Raw genomic sequence first — 24,823 nt, forward strand, 5'->3', positions numbered from 1 at the left:
GAGGAGAACACAAAGATAGAATGATGGGAATTAAATCTGTTACACTGTCATCTACTAAATCCATAACTGCTTTCTACGTGATCATTTTGTTTCCAAACTAGTGAGCAGCGAACAACTTCACGGATGTTTGTAGAAAACGTTGAGAACCATTCCCTGGATGTTTTCTCAGAAAACACTGCATTTCTTCTTCAGATTGTCTTTACATGATATCCTTCATAATCCACAGTTTGTTCCCTGTAATCTGAGCACTCCAGTTTCCCGGCTGATGAAGATTCCCGCAGGGTTCAGTCAGTCGTGTTGGTTTGAATTCAAACCTCGGCCAGTGGAGCTGTTTGCTATGTGTTCAGTGGGGAGGGCGTGTCGTGTACGGTGACCACGGTGGACTCGCTGTAGTCGCTGGTGGTGCTGAACTGCTCGGAGTGATTCCCGTCCGCTCTGGACAGCTGGAAGCCGTCCTCTGACACCGGGTTGGAGTGGGTGATGCTGCCCGACACGGAGCTGACCCCCATGCTGTTCAGAGGAACGCTGCCGTTAAACGTGGACTGGGACGTCTTCGGACGAGGTTTGGAGCCCGCCCGGCCCCCCAGCAGTCTGGACTCATGAGTCCGTCTGGCCAAGAAGACGAGAAAAAATACATTATTTTTCTAACCAGGCTACAAACATGTCGACATTTTAACAGCACAATAATGTAAGAAATCAAGTAAGTATAAAGGTGTGTTAGAGACATTGATGAGTGAATTTTTGCCAACAAACTCAGAAATTTTGAGATTAATCTAAAAAAAAAAAATAATTCTAGAAAAATGTGTTGATTTCTGAAAAGTTTAGACTTTTTTAAAGTTAGGAAATGTCCTAAGTTTTGACTTTTACAATTTTCTTTTAAATTGTTGAAAATTTTCTAGCAACAAAAAAACAAAACAAAAAAAAAAACAGAAATCTTAAGAATAATCTTAGAAATTTTCTAGAATTAAAAAAAGAAATAAAAAAAATTGCTTGAAAAAAAAATCATAAATTTTTAGATTAATCCCTGAAATTTTCTAGAAAAAAAATTACATTTTAAATTTTTCAAAACTTTTTTTGACTCTTGAAGTTTTTTTTAGCAAATTTCTATTATTCTAAATGTTTTTAAATTAACTCCTTTTTTTCAATGACCCTAACTGTGTTTCCACTGCATATATTATATTTAAACTTTCTCCACTGCAAAAACACAAAATCTTACCAAGCATTTTTGTCCAGTTTCTAATGCAGATATCCAACATTTGAAATAATATAAAACTATCTAACAAGTAGCTATTTAATAAAAATATGGAAGTTTATTTTGAGTAAACAATTTAATATTTGTCTTATGAAAAATAATGTTTCCTCTGGCAGATTTTTTCACTTATTACAAGACATTTTAAAAATGTATGTCCAAGAATTTTTGACTTAAAACAAGTTTATTTATCTTGATGAAAAGTTGCTTCATCAGGGCAACAGAAAAAATCAGATATTTCCCGCTGGGCTGGATGAAAAGCCTGAATGCTGCAGAAGGGACCCAGTTCTCCCTGAAGTGGGTAAAAATAGATGCAGCTCTGTATAATCAGGCCAATTCAATATGCAGGAATGTCATCTTACCTGTTGTACGTCTTCAGGACGATGAGAACAAGAGCGAGAATGATGATGATGCCGATGACGATGACAGCAATCATAGCCCCAGAGCCTGAGAACCGGAAACAGACGTGAGCCTGACGAACGGCTGCTTTTCACTTACATTTACAGAAATCACATTTTATCTTCTGGCTGTTTAGAGGCTCAAACTTTAGACTCTCCTGCACTTTAGACCTCCTATAATGGCTCTTTATAACTTTGCAAGTTTTTGCAAAAACTGAAGTGTTTTTTCCAGTTTTCCTGCCATATATGCAAAAACTATGTGGAATCTGGAAATGTTTTATTTTTTTTTCCATCTCACAGAAAAAAAATCCATCTTTGTTTTTGCAAATTTTTATAATGATCTTTATTTTAAGTTATAAAAAATAGAAATAACATGGTGATTCTTTACAAACTACAAGCTTTTTCAGCAATATTTGTGTTGAATTTCTACAGAAACAATGCTAAAAGTAGCTAAAAGTAATATTTATTTAGATAATATTTTTTAGATATGTTTCTTGGGATCTTCCAGATTTCATGCAATGGAAAAAAAAAGATTTTTTGCTGAATTTTATGTTTATTTTAAATAATAAAAATCGAAATAAAATTATAGTTCTTTAAAAAGTTTCAACAAATTTCTGAGAGTAGAGTCTAGTAATCTTTTTTTTTTTTTTAAATCCCTGTAACATTTAAGTTTTATTTCATTAGACTGAGAGAGAACATGACTTTTCAGGCTTTAAAAGTTGCAGCGACACATAAATAGAACCTTCAATAAAGCAGTTTTCTTATTTTATCAATCAAATCTAAGAAGTTTTCTTCTCTATGCTGCCAAATTACATCACTGTGAGAAGATTAATATTTAAAAAGTACTTATTGAATGCAGAAACTGATTTTTTCATATTTTGTCAGTTTTATGGGGTTTATCAATATATTCTGCCACAATGAGGACAAAATGAAAATGATTTTATACTAAGTGTTGCAACACAGCAACAGCATCACTCACAAGTAAACAAAACAGAGCAAATATTTTCTCCTGCATGCATGACGGACTGTCCAGTTCACCAGACATAAAGTGAAATGAAACAAAAACATGAACAGACTGTAAACTTGCTTCTTACTCTGGATCAGAATTTGTTCTCTAGATTTTGTCACTGAGGTTGTGTTTGAAGGAACTGTGGTGCTGGGCGCAGACGAAGCAGATGAACTCATTTTCAGCAAAAACCTGCAAGAAAAAGAAAAACTTTCAGCTTTTTTCAACAAATCTGAGATACCGAAGAACATCTGCTTCAGTTTTCACTCAGATGAAGACGAGAAAATAAATTTGCAATGAAAAAATAAAGAAGAATATGTGGCACAGCAGGTTTAATTGTCCTGCTCTGTTTTGGCACATTCAAAGTGCTTTCATCAGATAAAATGGAAAGCCACGTTGGACTTTCCTCCTCAGCGTAGATTTCAGATCTCCATCTAATCCAGTGTTGTGCGTTGTGCGTCACGCAGAGATCCTCTGTTGTTTTGGAGGATCTCTCACACTGTTCAGGAAATGAGCCGCACACAGCTGTGGGTCAGGGCTGTCGCTGCAAACCATCCCTTCCCAGAGGAGACAAACTTCCTATTTGTGAAAACATTACACCAGCTGTCATTCAGTGGTTAGATTTACTATGAGATTTACATAAAGCTGCAGTTTGTACATTTTATAAATAAAAATATGTTTGTTACATGTTTGTTAAAACTGCCACAGTGTTGTTATGAGACAGATAATCTGTGAAAAGATCAAACTCTTCCACCTCCTCCCTGAGCTGCTTTGCCAATGCACAGCTCCCGACCAAAAACAACCAATCACAGCCAGGAGGCGGGTCTTAGCGCTGTCAATCAACGCTGCTAAATGTGCTAATGGCAGAGAAACAATTTACTGTTACAGAAAAACTGTTTATCTGGCACAATTGGTGACTATGCTAACTAGCTATAGCATTCACAACATGCAGCATCTCAGCAAGGGGGAGGAAGGATTAGCAGCCCAGCATGAGATTGTGATTGACAGCACCAAGACATCAAGTCTCCTGGATCTGATTGGTTGCTTCCAGTTAGCACTGAAGGTGAAGGAGCTCAAACCTTTTACCATTTTTGTTTAAACTGTCACTTGGTCATAACAGTACAATATAAGACAGATAATCTGTGAAAAAAATCTAGCTTCTTTCTATTCTCCCAGTGCTAGCTAGAAACAACCAATCAGAGCCAGGAGGCAGGTCTTAGCGCTGTCAATCATGACTCTGTCCCTTGCTCTCTGCTACCGCTACGTTAGTCAGCAGATAATCGGTTTTTCTGTTACCGTGAGTTATTTCTCCACCATTAGCACACATAACAGCGCTTTTCTGAGGATGATTGGCAGCGGTAAGACCCGCCTTCTGGCTCTGATTGGTTGTTTTCTTCATTGCAGCTCAGGGTAGAGGAGGTTGATTTTGTCACAGATTAGCTGTCTCATATTATACTGTCATGATATGGTGACAGTTTTAACAAATATGTAAAAAACATTTTTTTATTATTAAAGTTGCACACTGCAGCTTTAAGCAGAATTGAACAAAATTAAATTTTCTCTTATGCGAAATAGAACTAGAATTCTCAAAATTATACTTAAAGTATCACATTATATCTCATCACATAATGTGCAGTAAACATTTTAAATTCAGGTGAATCACAGTAAAGCTGCAAAGCGCCGTTTGAGGCTGAACCACAGCGGTCAGGGAAACAGGTGGAACTATCTTGTCAAATTTGCATTGACAGTAAAAAGCTGAGAACCCGGCGGATGGAAACTCAGGACATAAAACCAGTCTGCTGCCGTCTAAATCTGATGCACCTGTCTGAGGATTGCAGTCAAATGAACTGGAATTTATGCAAAACATTTCAATTCACAAAGATATTGTTCAGCTACATAAAGTTATAAACCACAGAGGTTAATCAAAAGATGCTACTGACTGCAGTTATTATAGGAAATTTTATTTTAGTTTGAAAAGTAAACTTCTCAGTGGAATTAAATATGAAAATCTGAGAATGTAGCTGGTGCGTTTCTAAAACTTTCTGTAAAATTCCCTTTTCAAACTTAAATGCTGTTTGTTTTTATTTTTAATTTTATTAACACTTACATGTAGACAAACATTCATTTTATTCAGGCAGCTGCAAGTTTAACCCATAATCAGCTCAGATATTTTGAATTTTCAGCTAAATCAGCACCGGTAGCAACTGAATTAAACAAAGACTGACGTTTAAATACACAGGGAGGGTAATCAGTTAATTGGGAAGCAATCAACGGGGAAGACGCAGAGACAACAGAGACTCAGGACAGAAACTGAACACAGAAAACCCTTAAAAATAAATACACAGAAACACGGATCATGACAGGTTTTATTTATCAGACCGATACGATACATTAAAAAAATGATTAGTATTGGCTGATATCGATCCTAATCTTTACATTTAAAATAATGAAGTAAAAATTTTCATCCCGCAGATAGACTATTATTTTTGTTTTTATGTTCAGCCACATATTTAATCACTTATTTTTCTATTCACAATCAGCTGCATTTATTTTCATAGTCAGCTATAGCTGCATGATTGAAAAAGAAAAATATTTGTAGTTTGTAAGCAATAATAAACTTCTCCTTCACGTCTCCTTCCCACGTTTATTACCAATGTTTTATCCTATAATTTATGGGAAACTGCAGCGGCCCACGCTGGTTTATCCATCAAAATTTACAAGCTTTGCATGTCCAGGAGACCAATGGGAATTTTCCATCTAAAACTGAAGAGCTGATAAAAAAAAACCCCGACTGACATGAAAATGAAGAGACAGAAAGGTGAAGGAATCAAGATTTACTTTTTATTACCTAGAGATGAGAGCTGTGTTGGATGTTTCTGTGTTATGCAGCTTCCTGCTCATCAATGAATCTTTACGTGTTGACATTAAGCACAAAGGTTAATAATGACATCTATCACTCACTGTTTACAGACCTGACAGCTAAAGATAAGTGATTGGATTGTACGCCGAAAAGGTTGGCAGCGCAACTGCTTTGGCAACATAACGGAGGAAGTTATGCAGCAAACAATGGAGAAGATTTATGAGAGCAACATTAAACGGAAAAGGACAATTTACTCCAAAAGTATTCATGTTTAAACGATGATGAAATCCCTTTTGCCTCTAGACAAATGTATGTCAAACTCAAGGCCAGTGGGCCAAATCTGGTTCGCAGAAACTCCTTCTGTGGCCCTCAGAAACAGAACCTGGAAAAATGACATTTGTGAGCTTGAATATTATTTTATCAGTCAAATCAACTTACAACTTTATTCTCATAATATTATTCTTGTGATATTATGACTTTTTTCCTCATAATATTATTTTTTTCTTGTAATACTATGACTTTATTCTATTGAAACAACTTTTATTCTCATAATATTATAACATGATTCACATAATTTATGACTTTATGCTCGTAATTTTATTTTATTCTTAGTTCTAATGTGCTGTCGTGCTGTTCAAGTCTTGGATCGAGTGAATCAGAGGTTGAGCTTTGGTTGAGTACAGACAGTTCTTGGTCTGCTGGTGTGGGAACAATCATCTTATCTTGAATGTGAGCAAGACAAAGGACATGGTTGTAGATTTCAGAAGAAACAGGAATGTGGCAAACACTATTTCCTTCATGCAAGAAGAAGAAAAAGAAGAAGAAGAAGAGGAAGAGGAGGTGGAGGAGTAAAAATGCCCTGATTTCCACCTCGATAACAGTCTGGAGGCGCTACAGACAGATATTTAATTATCACAGAATCTTAATCAATATTTGCAGCAGATTTTCTGTTTTGGCTGTCTGAAGCACAAATGTTGAGTTTGTTATTTAGTTAAAAATATGTTTACTGAGCAAGCTAGACAATAAAGACAGAGAGGTTTCTTTTTTGTGCTAGAATTTAACTTTTTGTAAATGTTTTATAATGTAGTTTGGTGGTTTTCTTAACATTGTTTTATATCTGTAGTGACTTGTAAGTCACTCTAATAAATACATCAAATCAAAATATGTAATGTGCTACCATCTCTTTAACTAGAGGTGCATCGATTCGATATCAATATCTGTATTGGTGCAGACATTGGGAAAAAATCTAGATCAGGTATCAGTGACAAATCCAGAAGGGCAGGTCTATTCAGTCTAATTCTATGTTTTGTGCTCTGAGAAACGTCATGCTTTACTATTTATTTTACATCATATTTAGAAATAATTTGAAAGGTTTGTTGCTGTTTATTTTACATTTTATTTTATATTTTTACACATTTTACCAAGACAGTCAACTTATTGTTTTCGTCTGTTTCTAGTTGTTTTACATTAGCTGGTGAAGCTTCTGGAGTATTTAAGTGAGCTGTACTGGTTCAGAGTTACCAGATAAATGTGTAATTCAGTACATTTATGAAAAAAAAGAAATATTTTAAATCAGTTCTGCACGTTTTTCTCTGTACCAGCTCGGTATCAGGTGATGCTGAACCTCAGGTATCGGTATCGGTATCAGAAGTTGATAAAAGTGGATCGGTGCATTCCTAATTGCAACATGATAAAATCTGAAAAAGTGAATCTCTCTTGTGGTGAATTGTCCCCAAACAGGCTGCATGACAGATTTGTTCCCTCTGTAGTTTCTGCGTCACATAAAGAACAGATAATGCTGATTGAGATGCTGCAAATTCCTTGGAGAAACACCCACTTTTCACACCTTAAGCTAATCACACGTAGCCACTCCCTATCCCTGTGCCGCTCCATTGTAATACAACTACTCATGGCTCAACTCTGACTAATAATTACACACTATTTCCTCTGACGAATGCTGGCTGAATGATTCGGGAGAGAGTTGGACTTGCTTTACTGGAGGCGTGAGGTCACTTAATCTATCACTACTGTAACTGGAGAGGCGGTTTCCAGGCTTTAAATGAATGAATCACTAGAAGTGATGTCCTTCTATAAGCTGCTCTAGTGTCGCGGCTCTATTTTTAAATACTTCCCCAAAGGAAATTAAATGTTGTCATAACTGGTGTCATTAAAGTATCTTCGAAGAGTTGCCATAAACAGAGATGCTGTAGGCAGGAAGAAGCTCCAGTAGCAGTCAGTCTTGCAGTGAATCTGACAGGCCTCTGACTGACTCTTTTCAACTCCATATTTGATGGATATTTGGGGTTGTAGTTCAGGTATTATTTGAGCTTTGGAGATAGTGATCAGCTGCTCCCAGCTGACAACAAGACAATGCCTTGTTGTCACGGTTACACAACAAAACAACTACAAAAGTAGAAAAGTAAGAGAAAAAAAACACTTCCAGCTGCATAGCCTCCAAAACAAAAGTTCTGGTTTTCAAAAACCTGCTGTAGCCCTTCAGTTCTTTAAAAAACAAAGTTTGCCTGAAGAAGTGCAGAAATCTCCCTGTTTCACATAAATCTCCCTGTTTTGTTTTCACCAGCAGTGCAGGAATGGATTACATGCCTTCGGTGTCCCGACAACTCCAGTTACAAGCGAACTTTGAAAAACAAAGAAAGAGCACTCTGAACCCGGAGATAATGTCTTCATGTTCAAGAAGCGAGCAGGTTGCTTACTCAGAAACAACAAAAGGGCTGAGCGAAACAAGATGCACCGAGCGAGAGAGAAAAACCTCCTCCAGACTGCTAACGATAACGCTAGCTAGCATAGCATTACGATAAAGCTAGCTAGCATAGCATAGCATTGAGCAGAGGACTGGGAAAAACACTGATTAACATCCAGCTCAACATGTTTTAGCTTTGATTTATTTTTGATGTTTCTTTGGTGCAGAAGCCATTTTGTTAGAGGACCAGATACATTTCTGTTGTTTTCACTCATATCAATAGTTCATGTGATAAACAGCAGTGATGTTAACGTCTATTCTTTTAAAATGTGTAACTTTATGTTTTCTTTAGATTAAAAAATGCTTTTTATTAATTATTACTACTACTCTTTTAAAGAGCTTGTATCTGCATGTCACTGAAATTCATTATATTTATGGAAGAACCTAGCCTTTACGGCTAACTTTCACATATTTTTCTCTCTGTCTCTTTTCAAATAAATCATCAACAATCTAAGAAACATTTTCATGTAGTCCATTTTTAAAAGACCAAATCCTTCATTTACTCAAATTTTACATCGTATCTACAGGTTATATTGCTCAGATTTATTGTAAAAGTTTGAAAAATGTTCATGAAAAATGTTTATCATGAACATTTTCAATTGTAAACATGCTTTTTTTGTAAGTAACCCAGTTGGTTACAAGTGCTGCTGATAAATTCACTTCCCCATTTGCTGGTCTTTTTCCAGTAATAACTGTTTATTTCTCTTTCTGCAAACTGCTGCTATTCTCAAATGCTACAAATTCAATATCCTCTTTTCCGCCGTGAGTGAACAAATCATGAGCTCCTTTTGTTCAGACCCAGGAACTCTTCAGTTTCCTCTTTTCTTTCCACCGGGGGAGAGAACAAGCGAAGCTAAAGGGCATTCGGGCTTTGCTCTCCACAGAACTGTAAATACAGAGCTCTTCATCTCCAGCGCACATAAACACAATCAGTCTGACCTTTACCAGATTTCGCCCGCTGTCAATATTTGAGAAGGTTAATGAGGAGAACAGAGCGCCTATTAGCAGCCTTAGGAGAGCAGATATGAAATTTGAGTTCAAAGAAGTGGACTTCCCTCTTCATTTGTTTTCCAGCTGTCGCATTGATGAGAGATTTAGCGGTGACATTTATTGATCTGGATCAGCAGAATGACGTCTCATGTCGGGACACGTCATTGGCTGAGCGATCGGTGGAAACACTAGCATAAAAAGAATAAATATGAGAGGCAAATCTTAAACTTAAAGGCAAGTATTATGACTCTAGAAGCAAAAATCCCTCACAAAAAATGGCATTTTATTTAAAATACAAGCTTCCAGTGTTCAAAACCGAGTGTGGAGGTAAAGTGTTCGTTTCTGAAGCAGGAGTCTGATTGATGCATTCACTGAAAGTGTCTAAAGCGGCCTGTCGAGTGTGAAACAAAAAGAAAGAGAGAAATGGACGAGCAGTTTGGAAAGGACAAAAAGACTTGACTTGTCTTCACAGTTTGTGTAGCTACTGTTAAAAGAAGCTCTGCTGCTCATGTTTGGGACACCAGATTTGTTAACAAATGAATAAAGTTACTTTTGTTATCATGTTTAAAAATGTCACTTTTATGCGTAGTGAAAAGCCCAAAACTCCTCAGCAGAAACATCAAATCTTACCAAGTATTTTTGCTTAGTTTTTAGCACAAATATCTTACTACACTTGATATTATGAGAGACAAAACTAACTTACAAGTAATTTTTTTGGCAAGTTATAGGAACTTGTTTTAAATCGATAGTTCCTTAATATTTAGGTAAAATACATTTTCCCATGTTTTAAGAGAATAATCTGCCAGTAGAACTAGTACTTTTTCACAAATATTAAGGAATAATTGACTTAAATCTCATATATCTTGCTGAAAAGTTACTTTTCATTTAGTTTAATCTTTTCTCAAATGTAGTAAGATATTTGCAAAAGAAACTAAACCAGTGTAATTGTTAACATCAGACAAATTTAATGTGTCTGAATGCAAAGCGTTGAAGTTACACAATAATTTGATTTATTAAGGAGACATCCATCCAGATCAACCTGGCTCTGTGCGAAAGAGTAAAGGCTAAACCCGATAAATCAAAAATCAATTGTTATTGACAGTTTTTCACCATCCATGAGATGAGAAACAGTCATTAGCATCTATTAGCATAGAAATGTTTGCAAAACCTGTGATAGGGATTTAAAAATGGCTGCCACAGGAGAAAGACCAAAAAGAATACCAACATCTGACCGAAAAACATTTTGATTTTCGTCAAAACTATTAGGAATTTCAGAAAAAGATGCTGACAGGTAAAGGTTCCTCTCCACCTGGAAATGATGAAACGACTTTTAGGGTTACGCAGCAGAACCAGGACCCCAAACTCTCTGAGTCCAAATCTGAATGAAAAAATAATGGCTTTTGTGTGGCCTACTCAAAGTTCAGACTTAAATCTGACTGAGATGTTGCAGCATGACCATATAAAGGCAATTCAACCTCTAAACCCTTCAGGGTGGCAGAAGTTTAACGCTCTACCAAGGTTATTACCGGGGTGTTCAACGTGCGGCCCGGGGCCCATTTGTGCCCTTGAAATGATTTTGGATGATATTTCACTAAGAAGACATTTTATTTTGTTATAGTTGAAATAAAAAATAGTTGAAAAGTAAAACAACCCTTGAATCAGTGAAGTAATAACATATGGGTTTTTGTTTTCTTCCCTTAGTATAGATAAAAAATAGAAGATCCTCTGGCAGATTATTTCACTAAAGACATTATTCTTACTTTATGGGTGAAATAATCTGCCAGAGGAACCAGCACGTTTTCATCAATAGTAAATTAAATATTGACTTAAAACTTTTTGCAGTGCATTGTTCTCACTCAGGTTCAATCACAACACACACACACAAACAATCTTAAAAGCGTAGAATCAGTTGTGTGACCTACCAAACGGACTCCTCTGTGTTCCAGCTCAAGCCCTTCCCAGGTGGGCGCTGAGCAGCGATGGTTCCCCCACTGTCAGCTGGCCGAAGGAGGCATAGTCCACCTGTACGAGCAGGTAGATCACAGCAGGTCTGCTCCAGGTGTCGGACAGGAGAAATGGAGGAAGACAACACAACTTCAGGTGTAATAAAACTAAAATATGAGACAGGGAGAGGGTTGAAAACTAAGCAGAGGTGCGTCGGTGCGGTTTCAGTGAGTATTAAAGGAGGGAGGAGAAAGAAGGGGTAAAAGAGGAGGAGACTCCACGTTTGCTGTGCCGAGAGGAACCATCTGAGGCAGCTGGTTTTTCTGGTCCTTCTGCCCGGCCCTTAGGCGTGCCTTTTCAAAATGAGCTGCTCTCTCCATAGCCTGGGCCTCTGCAGAGTGTCATGTTTGCGTCTCACATGAAAAGGTGCAGAGTGCTTGAAGTCTGCATGCAATAAAATCATAAATCAGTTTGTAGGCCAAGTTAAGCTTATTTGTAGAGCACATTTCAAAAGTACTTTACGTCATAAAGTTGTAATACAGTCACTATTTATGAATCAAGCAATAAACTTTATATTTGATCAAATGACATCATCAACACAGTATGCAGAAGTGGGGAGAGTGGCCAAAAGTTGTGCTTAATTAATAAAAGTAGCACTACTTCAACATATTTTTACCCAAATAAAAGTAGTAGCCAAAAAATTACTCAAATAAGAGTAAAAAAGTATTTGGTAAAAAGTCTACTCAAGCATTGATTAACTGATCAAATCATTTAATATTTAAAGATTACATCATCAGACAGGCCAATAAATAAAGTTCAGAGGAAATTTTAGTATTAAAAATTATAATAATTTAAGTACCCCCAACACCCCACCCCCGAAAAATAAATTAAGCAAAAGGAAAATGTTTCCAAATCAGTTTCTTTCAATAAAAAATTTATGAAACTTTAACAGAAACTGCAGGTGTGAGTCTGAGTCTGGTGGAGTTTTGTTAAAATGTTTGTTTTTCATTCAGTGGACAGAAAATCCAGACATTTTACTCAAGTGAGAGAAGAAATACTTCATGATAAAATTACTCAAGTTAAAGTAAAAAGTAGAGCGCTGTAAAAAATAATTACTTGATACTGTACTGAGCTCATAATATGTTGATTAATTGCTGCATTTCCACTGACCATATAATTTGACATTTTAAAAATGGAAACATGGTGATTAACAAAAAAACTCGATAAAAAGTTCTTATTCCAGGATGAGATGCGTTTTTTTTGTTTTATTTTGCAAAGCAACAATGGAATATTTTTTTTCTGCATCACACAAGTCATGTGATCAACAACCAGGTGTTGTTGATCACGTTGGACAATCATGTTTTTAATTACTTTTTGTGTGAACAAACTTCATTATGTGTGATTTTAATTGTGTTTCTTGTAAAATTATGCTTTTTCTACTTTAGTGGAATATTGACTTCAGTTTTGTGCACATTTATAATGACAACGCAGCTACAGTGTTTCCACTTACTGCTAATCAAAGGCAGATCCAAACAGGTCTTTATTTAAAGGGACTCAGTGTTTCGGTTGTTTTGCAGTTTACTGAAAGTTTGTTCCAGATCAGAGGAGCATAAAAACTGAATGCTGCTTCTCCATGTTTGGTTCTGGGGCTGCAGCTTAAACCAGGCATCAGAGTAATAAACCTGCTAGTCTTTGCACTAACACCTTTTGAATGGAGTTGAAAATTAACTAACGTGTCCAAAAGGTACTGGATGGAGGAGAAAAAATGCATCACTCCTGTTTTTTCTCTTATAATCTCCATTTAAGCGCTCAGTATTGAAGGTATTCCCTGCACAGGAATCGCCGTCATCAGTCTGCGGCTCCAGGATCGAGCTTCACTTTCCCTCCAGGGTTTGGGTGGAGCCCATCATGACAAAGCAAGCAGCATCATTGCTTTTGTACAAAACAGTGTAACTAAACTTCTCCTGCATTGTCAGGAATCCCATAACAGGACGAGAGTGATGCGGATGACCCGCTTGTGTGTGTCCCATTATGTGACCGTGAAGAGCTTAAAAGGTGGAGGTCAGGTTTCACAAGGCAGGAAAACCACAATAGAAAAGGGAATCCATCAGTCTCCATCCAGTGGTGCTGCTGCAGACATCAGTGTGTTTTCATTCAGACCTGCAGGAACAACAATGACTGTCCAAATGTGATTTCAGGAAATTCTAGTCTGTTCAGTAAGAATGACAGGAATCCTTCGAGAGGGTCTTCAACAACGCTTAAAAAAACTAAACGATGGCAAAACAGCTTTGGCTGTTTAAGCTTTTAAAAGACAATTTATAGAGATAAAGTGCACTGCAAAACAATATATTGTTGAAGTAAAAATATGCTGCCAGAGGAATTAGTACTTTAAAAAAAATTTAAATTAGGGAATTACTGACTTAAAAACAAACTCGCATTTCTTGCTGAACAGTTACTTGTAAGTTAGTTTTGTCTTATTTCAAGTTTACTAAGATATTTGCACTAGAAACTAGTCCTGAGTCAAATAATGAGGTCGTTAGCAGGACTCTGGAGAACCTGACTGCACCGAGGAGGTGATTGGACCAGGGAGACATCTAAGAGTTGCAGGACACCGGCCCTTGAGGACCAGGATTGGCCTGGATTGCCCACCCCTGAACTAGACCAAACATCCATCCATTTTCTTTACACCCTTGTCCCTCAGTGGGGTTGGGAGGGGTGCTGGTGCCTCTCCACCCAACGTTCCAGGCGAGAGGTGGGGTCACCCTGGACAGGTTGCCAGAGACAAACAACCAAGCACACTCACACCTAGGGGCAATTTGGAGAGGCCAATTAACCTGACATGTTTTTGGACTGTGGGAGGAAACCAGAGAACCCGGAGAAAACCCACCATGCACAGGGAGAACATGCAAACTCCATGCAGAAAGACTGGGGCCGGGAATCAAACCCAGAACCTTCTTGCTGCAAGGCAACAGCTCTACCAACTGCGCCACTGTGCAGCCCTTAGACCAAACATATTTAGTAATATTTTGTTTCTTGCACATAAACACTTGGGAGTCATGCACTTGACTGACAAGTTAGAATTTCTGAACATAAACAATAAATAAAAATATTAAGGCTTAATTCCCATATTCCCAATGTTATGACGTTTTCCTGTAATTTTCTTTTTTTATTTTCTTAGCATGGTCCAGTATGCCATTATGATAACTCATAACTAGTAATATAAGTTATGGTTCATGAGAAAACCTATAACTATTATATTATGGATTTTCTCACAATGTAAGAGAAAACTCAAGTTTTATGAACATTTCTGCCAATCAATCATTAGTCAATCGATTTTAGATTAACTCATTAATCACTAACTTGCATCGATTGAAGGGACGCAACTAATTTCATATTATTCATAACATTTAAAAAGTGAATCATTTTGCTCTTATTCTCGCATAAGAACCAGTTTCTATTGTTCTGCTACATAAAATCCACATTTGAAACATTGAAATTTGTGGTTGTAAAGTGAGAAATTGCGAAAATGTTTGCAGAGCGTGAATACTTTTGCACAATACCTGAAGCTTCTGGGCCGGCTAGCAGCCACCATGCTAACCTGATCTCTGGTAGGTGTGCACACATCGACACATTCAACAGTGAGGCTCATTGTGAGGAGGAATTCCCCGATCCGCACCCCACGAAGAGAAAGAGGGGCTTTTCGAGCCTCACCTCCCAGCTGCTGCGCTTTTCACCTCATGAGTGGCGCTCTTTGTCTTGCAGCTGCGTCACAGGTGCTGCAGACATGAAGTTTGTAGTTGTGCCGATTGCGAAAGCAGCAGTGGAGGTATTCTGTTGTTTCTTTCACCGCCACAGGAGGAAACTACAGCTGTAAAATACAGCAACACAAAAAAATCCTCCTGCTTGCATCCTTGACTTAATCATTTATTAAATCCTTTAAATAAGCAACAACTTTAAGGATATTGTTGTGCGTTTGTTTTAGTTTTCAGCAGTTTTGTCTGAAAGCATTAACCAGCCCCCCAAAAAGTAACCATCTGTTCCATCTGATTTCTTTTTAAACTTGACAATCAGAACCGACTCATCAAAAGTTTGGCTCTGCAGCAGAAAAACACCCAGAAAATGAAGGACTTAAAGGCGTGGCTTTTAAAAATGAGTCTTTATGTATTTCTCTATGTGAAACAAATGGACTTCCTTACTACACAAACAGAAGCAGATAACTGTCAGAGACAGAGAGACCATGTCTGAGAAATAGGTACAGAACATGTAAAATACACATACTGGTATCATACAACTGTAAATTATTGCTTGTTTTTGCTACGTTGTTTTCTGGATTTCTACGATATTCAGACAATATTCAGATCTCAACAGAAACGTTACAACAGTGACAGTATTAACAGTATTATTGAACTATTTAAGTTCCCCAGAAGTAAATGAAACATTCAAACCGAGTCAATGTCGAACAACAACACCAAGACAGTTGGTTTTGATTGAGCATCTTCAGGTTACATGTGGTTTTTTGTTTGTTTTTCTTTTTAATGTTTTTTTTCTCCCCATTACAACAAAGCCAAGGAAAAGCTGTAACAAACTGCACACTGAGACTGACCTCAGCAAGAAAAGAAACAAAACACTTGGCATATGTACATAAATATACATCTTCTTCTCGACTGTGACCAAAGTGCACCAGTTTAAATCTCCATGATTACAGAGTAAAAAATAAAAAGAAATGCGTTTCCTCATGCTCTGCTGCTGCGTTTTCCTTTAAACCATCGAAATGCATCGGCTCCAGTAAAACGTTCACTCTGTCAGAGAGCCGTTTCTCAGAAAAACAGATGCTTAAGACAAACAGAAACACAAAGTAGATATATATTTTTAAATTCCTTCTGCTGCGCCGTCCTGCTTCCCGTCAAGCCTCAGGTGAACATGTATCCCAGCAGCTCGCTCCTATAGATCCAAAAGGCCTAAAGGGTTCACTGGAGTGTTTCACTCACTGCAATATAATGTGCTGGTGAAAAAGGCTGACCAGGTGCTGAGCTTGAGATAAAAGCTTTGCCTCAAATAAAGAAGAAACGCACACTTGCATACACACAGACACGTCTTTTTCTTAATGCTTTACAGCCAAACAGATATAAAGCTGCCAAATGACATAAGATTCAGACACCTGTTACAAGCAGTTATTCATGTTTCTTCATCTGGTTAAACAAGCAGGTGAGAAATGCAAAGAAACACTAAGAATCCATTTGCGAATAAATGCTTTGGTCGGTCCATTTCATGTTTTTTCTTTTCTCCCCCGCATCAGTCGGCTGCAAAAAGAACCAGAGAAACCATTTTGACATATTTACACGGCAAGAAGCAGCACGTTTCAATTCACAGAGAGAGAGAGAGAAAAAGAGATTCTCAGTGCAAAACAAGCAGTTTGTCAGAAAACCTGACATGCAGAAAGCAAACGAAAGGGATGTGAAAATACAATTTAAAAAAAGAGACACAAATATCACAAAACTCCTTTAAGAAAAGGAGGGATGAACTGTTTTCCAATCCATCAAGTTTTAGCAAAACTCGCCGCCAACACCAATTCCCTGCCATCACGAACAATAGCAAAAAAGCTTCAGCTTCTCGTCTCCAGAAGTAACTAGGCATGCAAAAATTGTTGGGTTATCAAATACAGAGTATGAATACACATCTAGTTAGCAAAAACACCTTTCAAATAAAAAAAGAAGACAAAAGAAGAAGCAGAAATAAAGAAAGTCAAACATCCAGCGCATCTTTGTTAGTCACGTATGGCGCTTCGTGCGGTGTGTGACGTTAAATAGGTTCCTTTTTCTTCGTATGACTTGTTAGTATTTGTGTTTCAGTACATATTTTTCATAACAGAGTATATACATGCAGAGAGGAGCGGCAACATCACACACTCGGTCCTGATGCAAGACAGCAGATTTGAAAAAGAAAGTCTAATATATCTTGAAAGGAAAAACAAAATGTCCGGGGTGATCGTTGTACAAATGAAGGGAAGAGGTGAGGGACGAGCAGCGATGACAGCTGGGAGTGATACGTGACAGGTGCCTGTGTTCGGACAGGTATGTTCGCCCCCCGTGTTGCTGAAAACTGAGGAGGGGGGGAGTTTGGTGGGTGGGAGGCCAGGCCGCCGCTCCCCACGCTGTCCGCAGAATGTGATGAGTGTTTGTGTGTCATCCATTCCCTTCCGGCCGCCTCATTCCATCGCCGCGCTCCACCACAAACGCCGTCGTTCGAAGCAATGTTTTTGTTTTTCGCTTGTAGTTGAACTGAAATGAGGGGCGTCGACGCTCTCTGTGAGTGCAGAGACGAGAGAGAGAGAGAGAGGAGGGGGGGGGCAGGTGTGTCACGGGTTTTTTAAAGGGTGCGGACGCCGCGCCGCAGTCGGGAGGCCGAGGAGGCGGGGTCGGGGCGGAGGCTCCCCACCGTCCCCCCGTTTAGTTGAAGACGGCGGGAGGCCCGTCGGGACGTCTGGTCTGGACGATCTGCTGCTTTGGCCGCACCGCCTCGTCCTCCTCCGTCTCACTCTCGCACACGTGGACGACCACGCTGGGGGTGGACTCTGTCCCCGCGTGGAGCTCGTACTTTTCACCTGGAGGGGAAAGAAGAAGACAATCAATCAATCCATCAAGCTTATTTATGTGGCACATTTCAGCTTTACATCATAAAATGACAAGAATAATGAAGTATTCTAATATTTAACAATTATTTTATTAACTGATTAATCAATAAATCTGACGATTAATCATCATAATATGTGATTAATCGGATAAAGAAATGGCACATTGACTGCAAACACAAAATCTTACCAAGCATTTTTAGTCTAGTTTCTAGTGCAAATATTGAAATGTGAGAAAAGTAAATTTTCAACTTGTTTTAAGTAAATAACTCCAAATAACATGGAGAAATGTTTTGTTATAATAATCTGTCAGTGGATCTAGAACTTTTTCATCAATATTTAGGAATTATTTACTTAAATTAAGCTAATTATCTTGCAGAAAAGTTACTGGTAAGTTAGTTTGTATCATTTCAAGTGTACTTACATATTTGAACGAGAAACTGGTAAGATTTTGTGTTTTTGGAGTTCTGCAGTTTTTTGATTTAACCACTTAAGCAACACAATAACATTCTTTTGTGAATTTGAACCGGGTAAAAAAATCTTCTTAGACACCTTTTTCTTTCTAGTTATTAATCAGTTATTTAAAAAACTACTCAACAGGTCAGCTGTACATTATATTTGACAAAAAATGTTTGTTTTCTTAATAAAAATAAACAGATTTATGCGTTTATTTGCATTTTGACAGCATTTCTAATGTCTTAGAAAATAATCTTGAGTGGTTCAATGAAAAATTTAATGAATGTGACAATTTTTAAATGTGATTAATCCTCAGAATAATTGATTACTAAAATAATCACTGGGGCACCTAACATCTATTCTAGAGCTAAAATGGCATGGTTTACATCAAAGCATATCCAGAATGTCCCAGTCAAAGCCCAGACCCAAATCCAATCTAGAATCTGCTGCAAGACTTAAAAATGAATCTGAGTGAAACTGAAATTTTTATTTTGCAAAGAATGAGCAATGTTTTTTAGTCTCTTCAATATGAAAGAAAAAAATGTTGAAAACTGTGCATCATTTCCTTCCTGCTTTACAATTATTCACTTAACTGTGTTGATCTGTTGGAAACACGGAGAGATTTGTTTCTGCAAATGTAAAGCCAGGTGAGAAGGGAGTGACTCCTTTAGCAGGGAACTGTACCAGCCAAACTGAACATCAAGCTAAAACAAAAAGCTTCTTCCAAAAATAATCCAGATGAACTCAGACTGAAAACACACACTTAGATTGCATCTCGGTTGCCATGTAGACGCGATCAGGCAGCTGGCAGGCAGCTGGCAGGCAGAGGGAAATGGGTGCTGCGGCGCCAAACACAGAGATGGGGCGCGAACGGAGTGCTGCAGTTACAGCAGGTGGCGTACAGAGGGAGCCAGCGAGCTGCGCTGCGCCCTAATCTGATTTCAGACGCCAGGATATGAGGCGAGAAACAAAGCCATTTCCTGATGCCTCGTGTTTCTATGGCAACGGCACAAAGTGGCCGTCTGAGCTAGACTCGCTGCCTGTGTGAGTGTGAGTGTTTGTTTGAGATAATGTTTTTTTTTTTTGTTTTTTTTTGATGGAGATAATAAAAAGTATTCAGCCGAAAGCAGATTTGGAAATGTGTTTTTCATCGCACATAGCTGCTGCAAACCTGATGAAAATCTGCAAAACAAGTGTTTTCAATACAAATGTGCACAAATCTGCATTTGCTGCATTTACATTAAATAAGAAATGAAATTAAAATCACATGAGAAGCAATTCTTTAAATGATAAGTCATTAAAAATCTTGACAGATTTAAACATTTACATGAAATATATTCATATTTCAGCCATTAGTGGAAACGTTGGCGTCTTATTCACACTTTCTCCTTGTCTGCGGCGTTTTGAGAAAAGTGTAGTTAACGATTTTAAAGAAGAGTATTTGATTCAATAAGTTCAAATGATACTGAAGTTTTTCTGAACTGTGCAATGCTGTGAGATTGAGCCATCCTCCTCCTACAACTTCCTGTAGTCTTCTTCGTCATTTTCGCCAGTAGTAACATCCGTTTGTTAATCATGTGACGTCAAAAGATCATCGATTTCGATAAAACCACCTCATCCTAGAGCAAAAACTTCTTATAGAAAAACGTGTTTTTTTTCGAAATTGTTGTTTCCAGTTAAGCAAATTTATTTTTGTAATTTCAGTTTGCACATTTTTAATAGAAACACAGTTAATGACTGCAAGACGTTGTGCTGCAGAGCTGCTCTATGACGCCCTGTGTTTGACCTCACATTACTGCTGCAGCACATGCAAGTCTGCAAAATCAAACTTTAGCAGAACCAACTCATTGCTGCATAAGCTGTGCAATCCTCTGCCTGATTAAACACTCCACTGTAAGCTTTCTGTGTTACTTTTGCACCCTGTCAGCAGTCTGATGCATACAGATGGTTAATAATCACTGCAGAAACCGGGCTTGGTGCAAAATGTAGCAGCAGTAGACATCTGAGCTCAAAAAGCTTTCAGATTTTCACAAGAAACCATTAAAGGAAGTTTTTATAATGACAACGCATCCAAACCAGCTCATTAAAGAAACAGATTCATGACAACCTTTAAAAGAGAACACTAGCTTTGAGGAAATTAATTACAAAGGCTTGCAAAAGTATTAGTGCGATTTTACATGATAGACCAAAACAAAAACATTACATAAATGTGAAGTGGGAGGGAAACTATGTGGTTTTCAACATTTTTAACCCCCAAAAGAAAGAAAAAATCTGCAAAAGTGAGTCAATTCATATTTCCTCTGATTACTTTAAAGCTTAAAGATTTTATTTTTACATCATATTGCCCAACCCTGATTTCAATACTACTGCAAAAAACTCATTTCATTTTTCCATGAGAGTAACAATTACAAAGCAGCACTGACCAGGTCCGAGCTTAGCCACAGCACACAGCAGGTCATAGTTGATGACAGGCGTGGCGTCTTCGCTCTGACTCCAGCCGACAGGCGGAGAGGCGGGTGGAGAGATCAGGAACTGTTTGACCGGCTGCGGAGGAGCCAGATACGACTTGTCGATGTCTTCATCGCCGTTCTGGATCTGTTGGACGGAAAACAAACACATGACGCGTGTTGTTCCTCTACGGAAGAGGTGAGTGGCAGGAAAATCAGCAAGAAAACAATCATGTCTGCAAAAAATAAAAAGAACAAAATAAGATCCATGAACCTCAGGAAGTTTTTAGACTTCCTGAGTTCTTTATGTGCAATTTTCTAACAAAAAGTCACAGTTTGAGGCCTCTTATGTTTAATAGCAAGCCTGTTCAGATAAAGGGATTTTGGCGTTTTGATAGCTTGCAATTGCTGTAATTACAATACCTACATGAGGCCTTTATCGGAGCTCTAAAATCCATAATCCTCTTACGTCAAAGTACAAGAAGGTGCTGCAGGGTCATAGTGGGTGAAGCTTTTTGGAAGCTTTTTTGACATATTTTCCTACGATGCAAAAGTCTGAGAGGGGCTCACCCTGAACTGTCCTGCTTCACTGCAAAAACACAAAATATCAAGTATTTTAGGTCTAGTTTCTAACGCAAATATCTACTTGGTAAGATTTTGTGTTTTTGCAGTGTACTTTTATTTATATTTAGATGGAAACTAAGTGGAACATAAGCAGAAACACGGGAGATAAATCACAGTAATGTAATGTATTCAACAGCTCCCCTGGGCATTTCCTCACCTGAGCGAAGTAGAGTTTTAGCTTCTTGCCGTTGAACTCGGACTCGTGCAGCTCGATGCGGGCGCGGGCCGCCGCCTCTGGGGTGCTGAAGTTGATCCGGACTCTCCTGAAGCTTTTGAACAACTGGAAAGTGACCTGGTCATCATAGATCCTGAAGAGCGCTTCAAACCTCTCCTGCAAAAAATCAAAATAATAATAAAAAACTATGAAATGTTGAACAAGCTACTCTGCTTTCCTGCCCACTTCAAGTGGCAAGGTAGATATTATATTAGAAAAAACAGCATGTTTCTCAAAATATTACACTAATTTTGCTGAAAATAGTGATGCTCTTTGACATTAAGCAAGAGTGTTAGCCATTAAAACTATCAAACTGCAGCTGTTTGCACCATTTGTGTGGCTTCTGGTCACTTCTACCTCACAAAGTTGCAGCTTTTGAAAGCCGACATGCTAAAACAAATTCAAGATTCTTTTTACTTTTTCCAAGAATGTCGCTGTGAATTCAGTTGATGTGTTACTATTTGTTCATCTTGTTTATTGAGTATTTTATCAGTTATTTAAGCTGGATTTTATTTTTAAGTAAAATACAGACACTTTGATATTGGATGTGATATTTATCCTTTTAATCATCAATCAACTGTTAGATTTTTATTGTAACTTTTCCACTGCTAATAATGAATTTAAAACAGAAATCCCTCTTCATACAATTGTTAAAAAGTCTTGAGATTTTTTCATAATTTTTGATAAGCAGTGAGATTTGTTAACTTTATTTCCTGACTAATCATCACAGGAAAGACTAACTCAAATTTCACTTGTTTCAGTAAAAGTCTGGCTTCTTTCCTTGCTCTTCTCCTTCTGCCTCAGGCACCAACCTTTAGTTTTTCTTTTTTGTAAAACTAATTTGTCTTCTTGGGCACCAGATTGCCCTCCTCGGCTGTGAACTCAATCAAGCAGCTCAGCAGGAGGGCAAAAAGGAAGAAGGCCACCAGGAGAGCTGATTTCTGAGTAATCAGTGGTGCTATTCGTTGTTTCCTTGTCGACCATCTCCCAGCCGCTCCAGTAGCTCAGATTCAGTGGGAAACATGAAGGTTGATGGGCAGGTTGCAAACTTGCAACGATCTTTTCACTGCCACAAAAACAGTGCTAATAATTTGCACTTCATGATTGGATAAACAATCATTTTGTGTTTACATTTTTTCTCACTTGAATGTTTCATATCGTAAGACAAATTGTAATATTAGAAAACGATAAAAATGTGAAAAAAAAGAAAAAGAAAAAAAAAAGGATAGTTCCATGTATTAATGGGAAACAAAGCTACCAGCCCCAATCAGCCTCCCCTGGTTAAATAATGAATTAACTGAGTTCAATTTCTTTAACTACATCCACCCCTGATTACTGCCAAATTGGTAAAAATCAAGAAATAACCTAACCTTAACCTGTCTGATAACAGGATGTAGGCCAAGAGATGCCAAAAGAAACACATTGCACTCAACAAAAGAAATTCAAAAACATTTAGAAATAAATTTCGATATCTTTCACCTTATAGTCCAGTAGACTCGGTTCGATTTGGTAACATTTGTTACATTTTCAGCTGTGCGGTTCGTTCACAATACCCTGTGTCAAACGATCCAAACCATTTGAAGAACCTGTTCCCCTCCTCACCTGTGGGGGCGCTGCACTGAGAACCACTGAAGGAAGCGACACAAAAATCTCTGAAGAAGACACTGAGAGCAGCTTCCTTCTTCATAAAGTGTAAATAAAAATGGCGTAGCTTCAGATTTTAGCGGTTGTAGGGTTTCTCTTTTGTCTTTGGTAAAAGACCACCAGTTGTTTTTCCTACTAGCGCAACACTAGCATGTTTGTTGTGGTTGTATTTACCCAGAATGCCTTGCGCTGCAGTCCGCTTCCTACTTTTGGAGCGGTCTCCGGTCCACTTGGTGAACCAAGACTGAGGTTTCTCTGCGGATCAGAGTTTGATTGCACATTCACACCTCCCCAAACGAACCGGACTTTTAGGGAAACGAATTGGAGTTTGATTAAAACGGACTAAACAGGGCTGGTGAATGAAAGCACCTCTGGAGGGTATCAACAACCCAAGAAGCTCACAAAAAATGCTGGACTTTGACTAATTTATGAAGCTGCTGCCCTAAATAAAGCTCTGGATGGATATTTGACCAATCATTTTGTCAGAATGGGTAAAATACATTTAAATTGTCATATTTTCTGACTTTTTCTCACTGTTTACATGATCAGTAGGGCTGAGGTTAGAGAGTTTCAGTTTTAATCCTCCGAATATTGCAACATTTTCTTCCTATCGTCATGTTTCACAGTTTCATCTCCGACTCGTCTCACCATGAGACTTTTCTCGTCAAAAACAGCAGCTCAGGACTCAGAAAACAAACTTTCCTGAAGTCCCACATGAAATGAGATCCGCATGTTTACAATCTGAGGCATTACTGTCAATTGGTGTCCACTGCTCTTCAATCAGCTCTGTTACTGCATGGCTGATCTCAACTGAGAGATATTCTATTTTTGCCAGATATTGACAGAATTTAAAATCCTCACTCTTTTAGCTTTTTTACACGTCACTTTTCAATCAGCTTTGGGCACGGCTCTTTCTTCATGTGTGTTTGTGTAAAACCTGGCAAATTTCAATCAAAATGGATTCAAGATGTATTGTTTTTTATGCATACACTCATAAAAAGGACCTCTGACCAGAACTGTAACTGAAGTGCATTTAAACACAGTGAGTCTGCTGTAAAATGACAGCTTTCCCTCTCTAAGGACTTCACATCATCAACGTCTCTGACGCACTGAGCAGTAGATGATTCAGCAGACTGAAGCAGAGTCTGATGTTCACTGCGGTCAGATAATCAGGACATCAGAAATATGCACAGGCCCTTTTCCTTTAGCTCTTTCTTTCCCTTATTGCTTTTCTCAGTTTTTCTCCCCTTGTAAGAACATCTGATCCTCCCTTTTCAAAGCAGCTGGCTTTACTTCACAGCAGACTTGACCTCCATCCTGCTTCATGCCATTTTTAGGCAGATTTCTGGTGAGTCCTTGAGTTAAGGAAAAGGGGTCAAGTCAGTAAAAATGTGAAACATTTCCTGCCTTAAGGGGAATCAGGACAGATTGGAAACATCTTTGAAATAATAGAAAATTGTGATCAACAAGATTTTAATTGAATTTGCTTACATCTTTTATTCCATCCATTCATTATTTGTGTTAATTCTTTTGAAAACTTGCAAGATTTTAGTTCAGTCTTTTAAAAAAAATTAAAGCTGCAAGATGTTCAATAAACAGGAA

The 24,823-nt window shown here is 38.0% G+C and overlaps 2 protein-coding genes across 4 annotated transcripts in view; both read right to left on the reverse strand.

Annotated features, from left to right (window-relative positions):
* Positions 1-210: 210 nt before the first annotated feature.
* ncmap (non-compact myelin associated protein) lies at positions 211-14,913 on the reverse strand. The gene is made up of 6 exons (XM_007561084.2): positions 14,769-14,913; positions 12,719-13,368; positions 11,187-11,652; positions 2,742-2,845; positions 1,612-1,696; positions 211-609 (listed from the first exon to the last, which is right to left on the reverse strand). Exons 4-6 carry the CDS (start codon positions 2,830-2,832, stop codon positions 336-338), a joined length of 450 nt encoding a protein of 149 aa, XP_007561146.1. The 5' UTR covers positions 2,833-2,845; positions 11,187-11,652; positions 12,719-13,368; positions 14,769-14,913; the 3' UTR covers positions 211-335.
* A 432-nt stretch (positions 14,914-15,345) lies between these two features.
* The window catches only part of rcan3 (regulator of calcineurin 3), a 43,239-nt gene continuing 33,761 nt past the window's right edge, over positions 15,346-24,823 (reverse strand). For all 3 annotated transcript variants that reach the window (XM_007561087.2, XM_007561088.2, XM_007561089.2), the window contains 3 exons: positions 21,521-21,694; positions 20,716-20,887; positions 15,346-17,809 (listed from right to left, as the gene is read on the reverse strand). In XM_007561087.2, coding sequence (XP_007561149.1) covers positions 17,655-17,809; positions 20,716-20,887; positions 21,521-21,694 — 501 coding nt within the window. In that variant the 3' untranslated portion in view covers positions 15,346-17,654. The remainder of the gene's footprint in view (positions 17,810-20,715; positions 20,888-21,520; positions 21,695-24,823) is intronic.

This window comes from Poecilia formosa, unplaced genomic scaffold (assembly GCF_000485575.1).
Source record: "Poecilia formosa unplaced genomic scaffold, Poecilia_formosa-5.1.2 Scaffold123, whole genome shotgun sequence".
Taxonomy (NCBI): domain Eukaryota; kingdom Metazoa; phylum Chordata; class Actinopteri; order Cyprinodontiformes; family Poeciliidae; genus Poecilia; species Poecilia formosa.

Bases quoted from the DNA above. Each gene is read 5' to 3' on its own strand.
- ncmap (XM_007561084.2), bottom strand. From the start codon at position 2,832: ATGAGTTCATCTGCTTCGTCTGCGCCCAGCACCACAGTTCCTTCAAAC. The intron at 1,697-2,741 runs GTAAGAAGCAAG...TCCGGTTCTCAG, and splicing joins AGAACAAATTCTGATCCAGA to GCTCTGGGGCTATGATTGCT. The intron at 610-1,611 runs GTAAGATGACAT...CTTCTTGGCCAG, and splicing joins GTCCTGAAGACGTACAACAG to ACGGACTCATGAGTCCAGAC.